Consider the following 17,585-nt stretch of genomic DNA (forward strand, 5'->3'; position numbering starts at 1 on the left):
GAGAAACGCATCCTGAGATACAGAAAAATAAATAAACAAGCAACATAGACAACTTTCCAAAAAGTAATAAACTGTGTCCACTTCTGGTGATTTTAATGCTGCAACTGCACTTAATTAGCAGTTTGGTTTTCTTTTCAATTTCAATACATTTTATTTACAACCACGAAACTTAGTTTAAAATGGCTTTGCAATAGGTGTCCTGTAGTAACAAGAAAACTGAAACTGACAACAAAAGAAAATGGCATGATGCATCAGATTTTTAAAATAGTTTAAAAAAGGAACATAGACCAATGATAAGTTGATTAGTGATGATGAAGTAGTAAAAATGCTCTCCTTGAAACTTAAATAATTTTTATCTTTCTCTAATTACTTAAAGTCAAAAGATTGGGCTGTGTAAAATAGGAAATTCGAAGAAGAAACAAGGAATAATCTCACATATAAAATAAATAATAACTAACATAAGCCCGTACTACTGGCTCAGTGATAGTAAAAGACATCAGAATTGCTGGGATTTGTGTTGTGAAGTTCAAATCTGTGTTGATGTGGTTACAGCCCCATCTAGTGCCCTGAGACAAAAGACTGTTGAGAGCGAAAGAAACAATCACAACTTTCTGTGCAAAAATCAAGTCATTACTAGAGGTTAAATAACCATGTAAATTTATTTAGATCCCATTTTTAAAGTTGTAGCTTTTATGATCTGGCACACTGCTGCCTCTTCTTCTTCTATTATTATTATTATGATTATGATTATTATCAGTAGTATTTGTAGCAGTAGTGGCAGTAGCAGTAGTAACTGCAAGTTACGAATTATTTTTTTCCATGAATAATAGAATTATTGGTATTTTTTGAGTTCTGCTCACTTTTAAGACACAATACATAACTACCCAGCAGGTTATAAATTATATAAAATTTGTGCCACCTGAACCAAATTTCCAAGCTTTTTACATATTGAGAAAAAAAAATAGTCAGTGCTGTGCTGGGTCCAGAAAACACCAGTGCAGGAGGAATAAAAATAAGAATTTACAAAATCAGGTGCTCTTCAAGGGTAGAGCCAGTGGACAGATGAAAAAATAATGAGTGTCCTGTTTCTTATTAATGACAGTCCTTCATATAGGTTGGCAAAAAGTATCCAAGAGAATCTGATTTTTAAATATAAAATCTTTTATTACTACATGGACCAACCAACGTGTCAGACAGTCTTCATCTGGCTGTTATAATAAGAAATAACATTAATGCAAAGTGGGACATTCTTTTTTTTAATGTTTTTGCTGTCAGTGTGTGTATATACTCCCTGACAATATTATAGGCTAGACTGTGCCTTTGCTGGAGAATTTATATTCAAGCTAAAATATAAATACAGACCGATCTGAATGTGAATCCAGTGGTGGACCTTGGAAAATAAGATAAAGCTGCTGTTTTGTCTTACCTGACAGCAGACAGCTCAAAAGTCAAAGTCTGGACTGAAACAGGTAAACAGCCATGTTATGCTAATGACTTTTGTTTGGAGCAGGTTAGTAGCACAACAAGTTGCTGTTTCACTCCTTTATATACACATATGCTATGTACATGCTGCCATAATATGCTCATACAAACTCTTACACTGACACATGGAGCATGACCTATTTGGTAATGTCAACATAATTGTCACAGTTAAGATATTGTAGAAGTCAGACTGGGCCTGGTTGGGTCAGAAAGATGCATCAGGCAACAGTTCAAAGCCACATTTGGCTGCCTGTGCTTCATGGATGAGTCATGGAGCAACAGCACGACAGCTTAAACTTTTCCTCTTCTTTTTTCTTTGACTGTGTCAAAAGTTAGACTTTTTGTAGACAGTGATACATGGCTTTATAGTATACAGTTATGCCCCAAAATAAGAGTTACACTCCTTGTTTTTGGGTGAGGCAGAGAACTTTTTGAAACACCCTGGTATATACATGGTATATATCTAGAAGCATGGGAGTGTGAAGGGTCATATGCAGTGTCTTAGCTGTTCTTAGCACGGCAATGAGGATGGAGGCCTTAAATGTTGCAGCTAGAATCTGCTGCAGCCCTTTTTTCCAGCACCTGTTACCACTGGGGCCACCTCGGCCTTCACTTTTCACATCTGTTCCAGTTGTTCCTTGTACTTCTTAGTCTTTTAATGCGTTTTTTTTCTTCCTGATGTTACTAGCTGAGATTGCCACATCTACTACAACCACCAGTATACTATCAATCAATCAAAATTTATTTCTATAACCCTTTACAACAACCCAAAGAGTGACCAAAGTGCTTCATAGTGAAAAACAAGAGAGTAACTGAAAAACAATACAGTAACTTAAAACAGGACAAACAATCACACTTGATTAGCCTGCAGCTGCTTGTCAGTCTGGATCTTGAAGTCTCACTGCTTGTAATGGAGTATTTTACTGTAATTTTGGATGCAATTTGTACAGTGTGATAATGTTATTCCCTTCACAATTAACTATTTTTATTCTCACGGTTATTCAGAGGTTATGTGCATCTTTTAAAATAAATAAAATAGAATGTCATACTAGAAATTGTCCACCAGCAGCCATGAGGGCGCAATTTAATTTCAAGAGGCTGTTCGCTGGTGACACGCTGCACTCTGATTGGCTGAAGCGCTGCGGTCTGATAGGTGGAGGCTGGCAAAGGGGGCGTGTCCCGACGTTAATGTTTATGTAGCCCAGTGTCCGTGTATGTAACCGCAGCAAGGACTCTGCAATGTGATTTCCTGACATTGATTTGTTTTCATATCGCCTCTTCTGCTGTCTTAAACCACGTTATGCACCAGCCTCTGACATGGGGGACCACTAGCAGGTGAAACACGGAAGAAACCGAGGAAAAAGCCGGGATGGCGGGCGCCTTTGGGTTCAAAGGCTGCCAGAAAATTCGAGGTCCGCAGATCCGGAGTCTGCTGGAGGCGAAGGACTTCTTCCTCTTCGACTGCGACGGGGTCATATGGCACGGAGAGAAGGCGATCACGGGCGCGGCGAAGGTGGTGAACGCGCTGATCCGGCAGGGCAAAAACGTAGTGTTCGTCACCAACAACTGCACCAGGCCGCGGGAGAATTACGTGCACAAGTTCTGCCGGCTGGGCTTCACCGACGTGATGCTGGAGCAGATCTTCAGCTCGTCCTACTGCTCGGCGCTCTACCTGAGAGACGTGGTCAAGGTCCGCGGCCAGGTGTTCGTCATCGGCTGCGACGGGCTACGCAGAGAGCTGCTGGAGGCGGGCATCCCCTGCGTGGAGGAGGCGGACGACCCGGACGCCACCATCTACAACTGCGCCCTGGCTCCGGACGTGAAGGCGGTGCTGGTGGGACACGACGACAAACTGACTTTTCTGAAACTGGCCAAAGCTTCGTGCTACCTGCGGGACCCGGACTGTCTGTTCCTGGCCACCGACAACGACCCCTGGCACCCGCTGTCAGGAGGAAGGATACTGCCAGGTACGATGCTGCTGCTGCGGCTGCTGCTCAGTTTAACTCCTCAGTTTAGGCTGCAGATTAGAATATCTGTATTACATAGCAATGGGTCTACTACAGGGGCCACATTCAGCCCAGTTTGAACTCAAGTAACCAGTAAAATTAGAGCATAATAACCGATAAATAACAACTCCACATTTTTCCTTTGTTTTAGTGCAAAAATGCACACAACAAAGGCACACAACGTTTAGGCTCAGGTATCTGGAACTGAACAATATAGTATTTTTCTTCATGATCAAAATCCCAAAAGACAGACAAAAAAAGACAAAAAAACAACAAAGACCAGACAAAATATTAGAAAAATGAGACCAAAAACGACAAACAAAAATCACAAAAAAATGAGACAAACAACAGGAAGCAAAACAAAAAGAGACAAAGAATTTGACAAAAAAATGGACAAATGACAAAAAATGACAAAAACGAGAAACAAAGCAACAAATAAATAGACTAGCAACACAAGCAAGACAAAAAAACACAAAACAAAAATGATACACAAAAGCAATGAATAAAGCAAAACAGAATAACAAAAATAAGACAAAACACAAGCGAGACAAAAAGGATGCACAGAAAGACAAAAACGAGAAACAAAGCGACAAAAACGATGAGACACAAAAGAACAATGAACAATCTAGTATTTTACTTTATCATCAAAACAACTTCTCAAGGTCTAGAAATTATTTTAAATTTATAGTTTTACCAATTTACAATCTGCAGTTAATGTCTTCTCTGGAATTTTTACACTTTACTAAGTCGTCCTACGGGCCAGATTGGACCCTCTGGTGGGCCGCTTTTGGCCCACGGGCTGCATGTTGGACACCTCTGGCCCCCCAAAAAGTAGACCCTTACTTTGAGGTGACTGCTGGGTATTTCTTACTGGTTTTGATTAGATTTTTTTAAAATATACAACTGCATATTGTATTCTTAAGCTGTAGTATGTCAGAATCAGAAAATACTGTATTAAGTGAAATTGCTTACAGTTGCTCCCATTCAGTGTCTTTAAAAATGTAAACAGCACAAAAAATACATAGATAAACATAAGTATGTCCCAAAATATAAACATAAGTAGAAAAAGTATTAGAAGAAAATGTTCAATGTGTGTTGTGTAAGAAATTTAAATGTAAGTATACAGTGTGATAGATAGTGTGTTATTGCACAGAGATACATAGTTCTAGCACATCATTCATTAACTCAAGAAATGAAGTTAAAAATTAGTTAATTAGTTTGCTTAGAGTGTCAGACAGTGATTTCCTGTGGCGCTCTGTGCTGTGGTGCATCTTGGTGGATTGTAAATATGTAAAACAACTTAAATCTTTGCCACTTTGCAGAAAATGGACCATGTATCACAAGCTATTTTGTATTATATATGTGTATGGAGGAGTGTCAGTTGTGACAGGAAGCTTTGCAGGGTCTGTAGACGCTCCTGCTTCTCTTCATGTCCAGCATGAACTTCCATTCATCCATCATCTATTATCTATACACTGCTTTGTCTTAGAGGGTCGCTGGTGGGCTGGATCCCAGCTGACTTAAGGTGAAAGACAGGAAACACCCTGGACAGGCTGCCAGTCCATCACAGGGATACAGACAACCATACAGACTCACATTCACATCTATACTCAATTTAAAACCACCATTTAACCCAAGTCTGTCTTTGGACTGTAGAAGGAAACTGGAGCACCTGGAGAAAACCCTCCCTGTCACTTGGAGAACGTGCAAACTCCACACAGAAAGACCCCAGCAGAGATTCAAACTCAGGACTTCCTAGCTGTGAGGCGACAAAATAGTCTAAACCAACAAAACAGTTTCAACTTTCGAGTGAATTCTATTTTAGCTGCAGTACTGCTGTGTTGCACACTTAGTTTGTCAAAAATACAAAAGATATACATGAATGATCATCCATGACTGCATAGAGGCCCCTGCTCATTCCCATTCTTCTCAGTCTGTGTGCTTTGTTTATATCCCCCGCCATCCTTAAGGGGCCCAACCATGTACAGTGTGGACTACAGAGGAAAGCTTCATCACAGTATACAGTGCATACATCTACACACATATACATAGATCTTAATGCTTTTAACTACAGATTTACTTAGGAATGAATGTGCATCACGTAAGTGCAACATGAACCCATTAATTAACAGTAGTAAAACTATTTTGCAGGGCTTGAAGATTAGGGATATCCTGGTGGGCAAAGGGTTTAAAGCGCTCACCATTTAATCACAACTCTGTTTAAGTAAGCTTGTAGCCTTTTCTGCATGTACTGCTCCTCTCGCTCCCCTCATTTCTCCTATATTAAAAAGACTAACCAGTAATGCCCGACCTGCCTGAATAGCCTTCGCTGTAGGAATGTATATTACCATTACAAATGGACACTGAATGAAATAACCATTAGCCATTTGGCACAAAATGAACTGGACTCTTTTAGGGCCTCAGGAAGGGTGAGGTTGTAGAGAAGTTGCCACTTTTACCCTTCAAGTGATGAAGAGAACTTGAGTTTCAAGAGCTTGTAAGTTGATTTTCACGTTCTAAACTGGCAGGATAATCACAAAAGCGTGAGTCAGTTGGCAGAAATTGAACTGGACTTTTTTGGGGCCTCAGGAAGGGTGAGGTTGTAGAGAAGTTGCCACTTTTACCCTTCAAGTGATGAAGAGAACTTGAGTTTCAAGAGCTTGTAAGTTGATTTTCACGTTCTAAACTGGCAGGATAATCACACTAGCGTGAGTCAGTTGGCAGAAATTGAACTGGACTTTTTTGGGGCCTCAGGAAAGGTGAGGTTGTGGAGAAGTTGTCAGATTTGCACATTAAGTGATCTAACTTGAGTTTCAAGAAAGGGCAAGTTAATTTTCAAGTTGCAATGAAATCAGCTGAGACAAGTGGAAAATAATACTGCATTTAGAAATCTGTGTTGTAGATGTAGATAGTAGTAGGCTTACGATCATTACATTCACCTTCGCTTTGTGACTGACTGAGCAGCTTGTGTATATGTGACACAAAGTGCCTCACTTGCAGCCAAACAGTGGGTGGTCGAAGGTGACGGAGCCTCTTCAGATTTACTGTAGTCTCATATCTTCCCCTGATGGCAGGTTCTGGGTCCCTCACTGCAGCCCTGGAGGTGGCTTCGGGTCGCAAGGCCACTGTGATCGGCAAACCCAGCCGCTTCATGTTCGAGTGCATCTCCAGTCAGTTCCGGGGGGTGGATCCCGCCCAGTGCCTGATGGTCGGGGACCGCCTGGAGGTCGACATGCTGTTCGGGTCCAACTGCGGCCTCGACACCATGCTCACCCTCACCGGCGTCTCCCAGATCGAGGAGGCGCAGGAGTACAGGAATAGTGACCTGAGCACCAACCACAGCTTGGTGCCCGACTACGTGGTGGACACCATCGCTGATTTCTTACCCGCTTTTGAAGAACTGGAAGAACAGAGCAATTGACGAGTCCGTTCCGCCTCCTGTACGGAGCACAGATTGCTTCTACTACATCAAGTGCAATGTTGAGTCTGGCGATTGCAAAAAAATAAAATAAAAAGGCCACTATTAACAAATGTTCCTGAATAACAAGGCGCTGTTTATGTTGTGACCAAGACGCGTGTAAGACAAAAATTCTTCACCAAACTAATCAGAGTAATCCAGTGTATACCTCAGTGTTTCTTCTAGTGTTGTGCTCATTTGTGACTTGACGGTTCCTTGTTGGTGTGTTTCTATTAATATATGAATATACTGCACTTTCTTGCTCATGACGTTCACAGATCGTGTTTGATATTGGGTTTTGAACATCCAGAGGTATTTTTGTAAAGCCATGAATTGTCCTGAATTCATGCGTTTGGGAGCAAGAGGAGAAAACAGACCCTCGAACGGTGTGAGCTTTTCTCAGATACGATAGAGACGAAGCTGACAATCGGCCAGTCAGACAGGTGAAGTGTACATATTTACCTTTGGCCTTTCTGTCATGTCTGTGCTACTTGTGCCAATATTCATCTGAGTAATAAACGGCTTACTGAAGCGCATAGTTAGATAACTAGTAACCCATTAATGGTGGCTGGTCATACTGCACTGTTGTGAAATTTCAATGTTGTTAATGTTTACCATACAAGCATGCCAGCAACGGTATCTACAATAAATACCTGAAAATATTCTATTTTGTCCATCTGTGGAAGACAGCAATGGCCTGTTAATACAATTGTCCTCATCTTCTGCTTGCATTAGCTCTGCATATCAACATCAAACATGATAGGAACACCACAATCAACACAATAATCTTTTAATCATTTAAATCCAGTGGTTCAAATGAGCACCATTCCATGCGGTATTGTTGCAACTTGATAGCCGTCATCTCTACAGTATGTTTTAACTGCAGTGAAAGAAATGAAAAGCAAAAGGTTTTCATGTATTTACCAGAACTTCCTGTTTGGATTTGGGTATGGTGATAGTGCAGTAGGGCTGAACAATTCCCTTCAAATCCAAATTACACTTCCAAAAAACGCAATTAGTGGATTGCAAAGGCTGCAGTTTAGGATATGTTATGCAGCACGTCCAACCCGTGGTTTAAACTGTCCTGTCAATGATTTTACAAATTAAAGCTGTCCTCCTTGTGTGACAGTCGTGCTTTTTATGGTGTCTCGTGGTAACGCTCCATGCCGATTTCAATCTATTACACAGTGAATATGGAAATGAAGCTTGACTCTATGAAGTGGTGCAAATAAATTGCAATATCTGTAAGACAATTGCAATTAAATACTATCCCCAAATCGTTCAGCCCTATATTGCAGGTCGAGCTCCAAACTAACTAAAAATCTGAAAAATGGTGAGCTAAGCTGGTAAAATAGCAAGATTTATCAAAAACAGGAAAAACTTGTCAGAAATGCCAGTACAGTAAATAAAAGCAAACTGAGAAGCTACTGTTGTTGCTTTGCTGTGCGTATAATAATGAAAATGTCTCGTAGTATTAACTTAAAATACAATTAACATCTAAAAATAAACATATGTACATTTTAAACAGGATTCATGTTAAACTTTATTCTACATGTCTCATGGCATTGGGTTCTCTTGTGCTGAGGAACAGACAAAGACACATACTGATCTCCAACAGATAAGGACTTTGGTTGCAGTGATCGAGTTGCTTCATGTCACTCTGGTCCACCACGCTGTGGAAAAGAAAGACAACAGAGCACAATTCTGTCAATAATCATATTTACAAATAACAAACATACACTGTAAATAGGCCATCATTTAGATCTAAATTTTTTTTGCAACTCGTTATGAATGGTTCGTAAGATGTGGATGGATTGCAGTTACAAATCTTCCCAAATTACCAACCAGAGATGGTAAATCTGAGTTTTGGAGCACACTGAAACATCACATTATCTAAACCTACAGTACATCAAAGCAGAGGGTTAGTAAGTAAGTTTATAGTTTGAAAGCTAACTGCATACAAGTTGAAATTAGGTCAGGGACAAAGGTTATATTCTCTCCTATTCCAAGAAATCATGATGACTGGACATTTTGTCTTTTTAATGTGTACAGACAGTTCTGCCCCTCACCTGGATGTAGTCCATTTCATCTGCCGACAACGGTCTCCTGCGGTACCTGGCAGGAAGTAGCTGAATAGAGGCCAAGGTGTCTGGTGTGCCAGGGATTGGAGTCAAAGGTACATGAGGTCTTGATATCAGAGGTGGTGCTGCAGCTGGAGAGGAGACAGGAGCATTGTGTTGTGGAAGGACTGCTAATGTTTTCAGTGCCTCTTGGGCTGCGAGACGAAAGAAAACACAGTAATGTAGTGAGATCATGAAATCATCGCTGGGTATAAAATTGTAAAAGATGTTTTAACTTAAATAGACAAACCTAAATTAACACACTCAGACAGTTTGATACAAACAAAAACTACTACAAACAAAATAGGTGAGAAAATACAACAGGTTATGTCACATTATTTGACTTCTAGTGACTTAAAAAAAAACAAACAAACAGACTCACCATTAGGCTTTGGGACGCCTTGTCTGTTGGGGAACTTTATCAGAGGTGCATGAGGCCGTACAGCCTGTGATAACAAAATCAGACAGGAAAGGATCAGTTCCTCAATGTGACAATAAATTTACAGTATTTTCTTATCCTACGTGTTGTATCTAGCCTGATACTACACTGATAATCTCTGTTTTAACTGCTGCCACAATGTCTCAACAGCAGATAGCTTCAAACATGTACAGCTGTTAAATTAAGATGCGATCACTTTTCGTTTGTAGTGTTGGTATGATTCATTAATCATGACAATTATGAGGTTTATTGCTTCATAATGTAACCATAGATGCATCAACTGTGGCTAAAAATACTGTCATTCTGATCTATATTGACATAATTAGTGAATCAGTTTGTTAGCTGATCAGGAGAAAACTAGAGAAGACTTTTTTTGTCATCCATTTAGTGTTAAATGCCATCAAATCCCTAATTCCATATTCTTTAATGTGAGCATTTCCTACATTAAAACTAACTTCAGTCATTGCAAATACAATATCTGTTTTTTGTGGATATTTGTTTGGACAAAATAATCAATTGTAAGCTATTTTCTGACGTTAGAGATCAATCAATCTATTTGCTGTAGAAAAGTAATCAAACGATCAATTGACTGAAAACATTCACTGCAGCTATAGTTGTTTACACGTTTGCTGGGCTACTGGGATACAAAGACACGAGGCTTTCAGACAAAATACATGAGAAGATATGACAAAACAGTTAAATAGTGACTTAATAAGCAACTGTCAGCTATGTATTTTCTGCCTACAGCTATTTTTAGGCAAATTTTCAGCTTAGGACGAAGTTAATTACGTCCTGAGCAGAGCTGGCTTCTGCTATAAGCCGTCACAGAAGGGACTGCCAAAACAGTTGTAATTTAAATTAAGATTAATATTAATTTCGTGAGTGAAAAGCTGCTGTGTCAACTAGTTGAATCCAGATCTGTATGTTTTACTGTTTAACAAGGACATTAACAAGGGTACGGCGGTTATTAGTCATCCAAAAAGGCCTCACTGAAATCATTTAAAACTACATAAAGACGAGATTTTACTTTACATCCTTCATTCGAGCACAAAGAACAGATGTCTGGAGTAATTAAGATTTGAGGCGCGACGTTACCTGAATAACTCGGGCGGTGGGAGCTGCCATTTTGGAGCTGACTTTGCTCCCCATGACGACCTCAGGATTTTCTTCCGGTATAAAAAGCCGCTTGTAGCTGCGGAAACAAGCCACAAGATGGCGCCGCTGTTATTACAAACTACAATAATCGATAGCATAAACACAGAGGGGTTCAGGGGATGCGGTATATTGTAGCGGTGCAGACGCAGGTGCAGGCGAGAGATGAACTAAATTAATTTTTAAAAATGGCACAAGACGGGTGTTTAGACTAATTTAGCACGACTTTTAAAATTAGCAACACTTGTACTTTAAGTAGAAGCCAAAAATTAACCATTTAACTTACATCCCATGACTGAAATTAGCTCTACCTTACCTTTAGCTATGTCTTTACCTCTGGCGGTAATAGCAAGCAGCCGGCGGATGTCTTGTACCGCTAGGTCAAATTTTCAGGCCATACTACAACCTTGAGTTAGCCCTCTCACTAAAACAGGACAATAGGCCACTAAAATATCTTAATCCACTATAAAGTGAAACCTGACGAGTTCCGACAAGCCACCGCAGGGTTTTACCTCTCATGCAGGATTTAAAGGGCGAGAAAATTGTCTGTGTGGACAGAAAATAGCCATACAAGGCCAGTATGCTAGGCAAAGACAGATATCATACCTATCTTTAATTTCACTCCGCCTTGGAAAAAAAAAACGATAACCGCGTCACGTGGTCAACGCTTGACCAATCATATGCGAGAGACGCAGCAGAGATCTTCTACACACGAAGATGTGTCACCAGCAGAAAACTCAAAATGCGACTTAAACATATGTCATGCTAAACTTAAAACCTCTCAATCAATTCAGTGTAAAATAGGCCGAATAGGAAGCATAATTTACAGCAAGTCAAAATAAACACAGATTATTATTATTATTAGTAGTAGTAGTAGTCGTAGTATAGGAAGAAGAAGAAGAAGGGAATATGAATACTGGATTATAATAAAGTAATTTCATTTCAAATCAGTTTTTTACAACAATTTTTGCTTATCTATTTCTGATTTATCTGATTTTAAAACATATGCAGACATTTCTAAAGGTATTTGTGAAATTTTAGCTTGATATATTACTCCATATACTCAAGCATTTTTTGTTTTGTTTTTTCTGGTACAACTTGTCATACCTACACAGTCAGTTATGAAAGTTCAACAAGAAGAACATTTTTATAATTAAGTATTTGATATTAAAAAGCATGCTATATATTTTGTTTTGTATTATTGTGACATGCATCTAAATACGATTCAGAGAATAAGCAGACAAATTGAGGTTGTTTTGTATGATACATGTGCCAGATAAGTCCCCCAGACTCTCTTGTGTCAACTCTGCATATTGGCTTTGTACAAATGCAGTCTTAAACAAATGCATTTTGATTTATGATTTGAAGTCCAGCTGACACATGTATACCAGTATTGGGTTCCAAAGTCATGGTGCAGATCTGCTGAAAGCTATGGCACACATGGAGTTGAGTCTACCGCTTGGGACTGACAGCAGAACAGCTGGTGAAGATCTTAAAGCTCAGGAAGGGTGTTGGGATTGAGGAGGTCTGACAGGGGAACAAGGATATGAAGGATTTTGGAAGTGAACAGTAAAACCTTGTAAGGTAACTGTTCCTGAACGGGGAGCTAGCAGAGTTCTGAATAATTTGGAGCCAGTGAAGAGGTTTATTGGAAATACCGGATAATAACACTGCAGTGACCAAGGCAAGAATAAGAATTTTAGTGCTGTTTTGAGAAAGGACAAAGTCTAGAAATGTTCTCCTTGTATATTGCCTGGGGCTTCCAAGAGGTCCCTCATCATAGGCCAATATATTATTTCCTATTAATCCTACAATGTAACCTAATAACATCTTTCATTAAACCGTCATTGATTAGTAAATGCAAATATCTTCTAAACCCTAACGCCTCTGATTTAGAACACAAACCTGCTTCTGATTAGAGTCCGAGGTCACTGGCTGAGAAAACTGGTCTTCAAAGTACCCTCTAATATATTAAACCTTTGAACAGATAATAATGTAGAGGAAGGTTTGCATTATTAGCGTTGCAAAATGAGCACAGTCCAATCATCTTTTCCAGAAGGCTCTTTGTAAATGTGGTTGAGCAAATGGTCCTAATGGGAGCAACGCCATTATTGAATTCCTTCATTGCACGGTCCCCTAAAGCCTTGTAATGTTTTATGACAATCTTTACTCATGTGTAATTCTGAATTCATAAATAATAAAGCCCACGTCCGCTTGAAGCACACTGAGGGGATTTCCAAACCTTTATGGCTTGTTCTGAAACTATATTGTGCAGGGTTTATTACATAGTTTATGGCTTTGGTGAATAACAGACCTTTGATTATTCTGACATTTTAGTGTCTTTTACTTTTTCCATGGCATACGCTGCAAATAATGAAAATTATTATCACTGCTGCCATGCACCGCCACTAAAATAGGTCTGAATATATAATGTTATATGTCTTAGTATTGATGCTTTATGTGTCAACGTGTGAGTTTACATTGCAGTACATTTACATTACTGTTCCTCTGAGCAGTGATTTTGTTTGTGTAGTAACAGGAAAGGACAGAAAATTCCCAGCACAAAGTTTCCATCATCCCATCCACATAAGGAAAGTACACCTCAACAGTCATGTAACCAATTTATATTTTATTAGATCTTGTTTTATTAAACAAACTGGTCCAGGCTCATGGAAAACAAAGAAGGTCCCGATCTTAACATGTGCCGACTCCTAACTTGAGACGCTGTGGCCTCAGTTTTACAATCAGCAGATGTACAGATGAACAGTGCAGGTCTCAGGTGAGGGTTTTTCCTCGTGATGTTACGTTTCTTAGTTGCAGCACCGTATGCAGATAATGTACCCCGCTGAGCGTCAGGAGCTCCACGGCACAGCTGTTCGACTCATGTCTGCTGCCAGGTCTGAAGGAGAAAGACTGACTCAGTGGCTCTTTGACCTGTCAAACAGCTGCTTGAGTTGGTCCTTAGAAGTGGCCTCTTTCTGCTGCATGAGATCAGCGTGGCCCTTGGTAACACCCCAGCCGTCGGGGTTGGCCAGGGAGGGACACAGGGGGCGACCAGAGGCTGGCTTCAGGTTCTCCCAGTAGTCACGACGGGCCCTAAAAGGGAAAAATAATAATTCTAGTTAGGATTCAAGAGTCAATATCTTAAGCTAGACTGAGTATAAGTGCATGCTTTTGGTATTGTTTGACATTTTAGCACATTAACAGTTGCTTCTGACCTGGCTCTGACCCAAGGTTTGGTGTGCATCTCCAGACCAGCACCCCACATTCCATGTTTCTCAGATCCAGCAGGCATGATGCCTCTCTCAGCAGCCAGCTCCTCGGCCACAGCCCTGATGTGATAAGGCTCAAAGCCACAGCAGCCACCAATGAAGCGGATGCCAACATTGTAGGCCTCTCTGGCGTACTTGTGCATGTCCCAGCGGGTCAGGATCCTGGGCTCCAGACCTGTCAGAAAGTTCAGTTTTATCTAATTGCAGGCTGGTTGTTTGTGGTGAAAATGTGCGTTTCTGTGTTGCATGGGTGAACTCGCTGCAAAACAAAGTGGTGCACCAGCAGATGGTGTTTGTGCACGCACCCAAAGAAAGCACCTATTTTTAGGGTGTAATTTCACACATGGCAGTCAAATGGCAGAATTTAAGCGTAACGCAGCGTGTTTTTACCGAAGGGGAATTCTGGCAGATCGATGAATCCCTGACAGTTGCAGTCGGGAGTGTGGTATGCCAGAGGCTGCACCATGTAGTGAGCCTTCAGCCCAGCCTTCTCCACTCCCTCCTTCATCATCTTCACAGCCTTCACACAGGTCATGGGGTCAAAGTGGCAGTTGACTCCCACAATCTGGGCACCTACAGGAGCACATGCAGTGGTTTAAGCTGACTGCTACAGATAAGTGAGGAAAAGACATGATTAAGTGACACAACGCCAACTGTGGTTTACTGTTGTGGTTACACGGTCTTTAAATTTCACATTTGTCCTTATTTTTCTAAATGATGCGTGTTTAGAATTACTAACTGAACAGAACAACGACTGAAAACACTTTTGATCTGTAAGTAGTTCCCAGTTAAAACTTTAAAATGCCAGAAAATGTAAAACATCTCATGTCTACCAGTTGGATATGCCATTATCTCCTTATTAAACATTGCCTAGGTCATATAAGGTAAAAACAAGTTACTATGAATCTAAATCTCAGGCTTTATGTTTAACTTCCAGCACAGAAAACCTATAATTCTGTTATTCAGAAAGATCTGTTTTTGTTTGCATGCTATGCTCCTGAATAATTTGAGGTATATTTAGGAAGACTGTACTCACCGGCTTTGACCAGCCTGACGGCGCACTCTCCAGGAGAAACACCGTGCATGTCTCCCTCTGGTCCAATGCACAGACAAGCAGCCACGGGTTTCCCTGTCTCCTTCAGCACCTCCACAGCCCAGACGGCTTCTTCAACGTGCTCAAAGTACTGCAAAGCAGAGACATAAGCACAATTGTTTCTCTCAACTTGTGAAAAATAAAGAAACCTGAAACAGATGTGCTCTTCCACTTAAGAGCATCCTCTGGAAAATGTTAAAAAATAAGAAATGTACCCATTTCACATGGTTAATTGGCGTTTTCTTTTTCAAACTCTACCTCAGCAATCAGGAAGTCCACATTTTTCTTCACGAACACATCCAGCTGTTTCTTGAAGATGGCTTTAACATCTGCTTCACTCTTGCAGCTCAGGTAGGATGGAGTCTGACAAACTCCACCGGCAACCAGAGCGTCGCCCTCGTTGGCGACCTGACGGGCCAAATCACAGGCGGCCTCATTGATCTGAGCTCCCTGCAGAATGAAGACAACTTATGGTGAATAATAAATGTAAAAGTCACATTTAAATATCACATTGCTTGATTTGTGTTTAACTGTGGTAATTTTAGCTGCTATTTTCATTGGACATGTGACATTTTTTATCAGCAGCCAGCTTCAGGATGTTCTTATTCTTCTTCTTTGAAAGTGGTGTGATGTCCCAGTTAACATACAGTGAAGCTGAGCTTGTTGCCTCTGTTCTCCAGTTTATCATCACTGGCGTAGAAGGTGAAAGTCTGCATAACATTGGCTCCAGCCCTCAGGAACTCCCTGTGCAGCTGTCGCACTGAAAACCAACAGATTTCATCATAAACCAAACAAACTTCCACATCCACTAAACTGTGACACCTAATGCAATGTATTTGCAGAGTATTCCTGCAGAGAACTATGAAGATGTTGTGTTAAAACAGAAAATCAAAATTGCTAAAACTGCTTGTTCTCACCTGCTTCTGGGTACTCTGCGGCAGCCTCGGGGGTCCATGGACCGGCCTTCACGTAGCCTCTTTTCTCCAGGGCAAACACAAAGCCTCCATCGCCAATCACCACCTCCCCAGCGTTGAGACGCTCCAAGATTCCCTGTGATAACAGATCAATGTGAGTTTAAAATAAAATAGTCAGAGTATGAGGAGATCGACGAAACTGCAGATACTACTGTTGAGTCACGGAAGCCAAAGGACCTGCAGGTTCTTGTTTCAAGAAAATTGAGATGACACCAGCTGATCAGTCCGTTGTGCTTGAAGTGTAGTGGTTTCCCAATTCCAGTGCCACATGCTCCCTTTCTCACAGTCGCCATGAGTCATGAAGAAAGCAGCATGTCTGAGAGCAGCTGCACTGCTCCTAACAGCTGCTATACCTGCAGCTTTTCATTGCAACATGCTTGAATACTGAGCAAAATTCTAATTTTTTTGACTATTTATGTTGCCTCGGTCTTTATATTTGCTACACTTTCGATTCTGTGTCTGAAAAATATAATTTGTATCCAATTTCATTCATAAACTGTGTAACTACTCACTAAATTAACCTCTGTATGGAGCATTAATTAATTAATCCATGGTGGTGGGAGTAGATAGTTAGAATTATTTATGTATCTATTCATTTAATATGAGCTCTTTTTGGTGGGTCTTTCTCTTGTTACATTGCACTGAGAGTTAGTTTTGACAGCAAAGTTTGTTCCTTATGAAAAGGCCTACTGTAACTGCTTGACAATTCCTACAAATTCTACAGTAATAAAAACTGCCATTAAAAGTAGTTTTATTGTTAAATGAAGGGAAACTAAATGTCCCAATAGGGCAAATCTGCAGATAAAAGGACAAAGAAAATTTTAGTTAAGTTAATCTTTTTTTTATTATTCCTTCAACTAAAATGTAACAAATTGTAAGAATAAATACTTTTGATGTCTTATGTCTGCAGCAACAGTTTGAAATTTCAGTGGTCAGAAATATGGGACCTGATTCTCCACGTATGAAAAGGGTGCATTAGGAAGACTATAACCCTCTGCCCAAAACACACCACACAAAAACTCAACCCTTAGCATGTAGAATGTTCCCCAACCCCCACAACCATTCACCTCCTATACACTGGAATGGGAGCACGGCTATTCAGTGAATATGTCTATAAAATGTCAAATATCCTTAGTCATTTGTGTCTTCCAATTTAAATTGCTATTAATTTGTTTAATAACATGATTTGCCTTGAAATTTTGGAGCCATACATATAATTGTATTGTTTTTTTTTCCCACAAAACGACCAGTTGTAATTTCTCGCATGAATATTCTGCAGGACTCTCCTGACAGCGAACCACAAATTTAGACTAAAAGTCCACACGTACCTTCTTTCCTGGTGCCATAATCCTGCAGCTGTGTGGACCCCTGACTGCTCAGACTTTGAGAGAGTGAAGCGACCTGCAGAAGCAGAGGGCTGCAATAAATCTGTCTGAAGAAGGGGAGGGGTCTGAGTAGGAGCTGCTCTGATTGGCAAGAGGCAGGTTATACAACCGCAATGTTTACTCCTTCCCCTCCCCTCTCAAACTGAATGAGAGTACTGTGAGTGCCTGCTACTAGTTTGGTCCGGATTAATTAAGCTTCCTGGTG

At 40.4% G+C, this 17,585-nt stretch overlaps 3 protein-coding genes across 5 annotated transcripts; 1 reads left to right on the plus strand and 2 right to left on the minus strand.

Annotated features, from left to right (window-relative positions):
* Window positions 1-2,672: 2,672 nt before the first annotated feature.
* pdxp (pyridoxal (pyridoxine, vitamin B6) phosphatase) lies at window positions 2,673-7,610 on the plus strand. Its single transcript, XM_023264459.3, has 2 exons — window positions 2,673-3,449; window positions 6,563-7,610. Exons 1-2 carry the CDS (start codon window positions 2,852-2,854, stop codon window positions 6,907-6,909), a joined length of 945 nt encoding a protein of 314 aa, XP_023120227.1. The 5' UTR covers window positions 2,673-2,851; the 3' UTR covers window positions 6,910-7,610.
* Window positions 7,611-7,719: 109 nt separating this feature from the next.
* On the minus strand, window positions 7,720-11,256 carry mrps36 (mitochondrial ribosomal protein S36). Of its 3 annotated transcripts, none has more exons than XM_023264465.3 (5): window positions 10,973-11,256; window positions 10,600-10,696; window positions 9,448-9,511; window positions 9,015-9,157; window positions 7,720-8,618 (listed from the first exon to the last, which is right to left on the minus strand). In XM_023264465.3, exons 2-5 carry the CDS (start codon window positions 10,651-10,653, stop codon window positions 8,601-8,603), a joined length of 279 nt encoding a protein of 92 aa, XP_023120233.1. In that variant the 5' UTR covers window positions 10,654-10,696; window positions 10,973-11,256; the 3' UTR covers window positions 7,720-8,600. The 3 variants fall into 3 exon arrangements, with proteins under 3 accessions (XP_023120233.1, XP_023120232.1, XP_023120228.1); XM_023264464.3 differs by having other exon boundaries at window positions 9,015-9,220; window positions 10,991-11,255; XM_023264460.3 differs by having other exon boundaries at window positions 9,015-9,220; window positions 10,973-11,255.
* Window positions 11,257-13,265: 2,009 nt separating this feature from the next.
* On the minus strand, window positions 13,266-17,482 carry LOC111564722 (betaine--homocysteine S-methyltransferase 1). The gene is made up of 8 exons (XM_023264485.3): window positions 17,324-17,482; window positions 15,939-16,071; window positions 15,669-15,781; window positions 15,280-15,471; window positions 14,965-15,112; window positions 14,319-14,501; window positions 13,875-14,103; window positions 13,266-13,752 (listed from the first exon to the last, which is right to left on the minus strand). Exons 1-8 carry the CDS (start codon window positions 17,339-17,341, stop codon window positions 13,575-13,577), a joined length of 1,194 nt encoding a protein of 397 aa, XP_023120253.1. The 5' UTR covers window positions 17,342-17,482; the 3' UTR covers window positions 13,266-13,574.
* Between the last annotated feature and the right edge of the window lie 103 nt (window positions 17,483-17,585).

The sequence above is a fragment of the Amphiprion ocellaris genome, chromosome 6 (genome assembly GCF_022539595.1).
Source record: "Amphiprion ocellaris isolate individual 3 ecotype Okinawa chromosome 6, ASM2253959v1, whole genome shotgun sequence".
In the NCBI taxonomy this organism is placed as follows: domain Eukaryota; kingdom Metazoa; phylum Chordata; class Actinopteri; family Pomacentridae; genus Amphiprion; species Amphiprion ocellaris.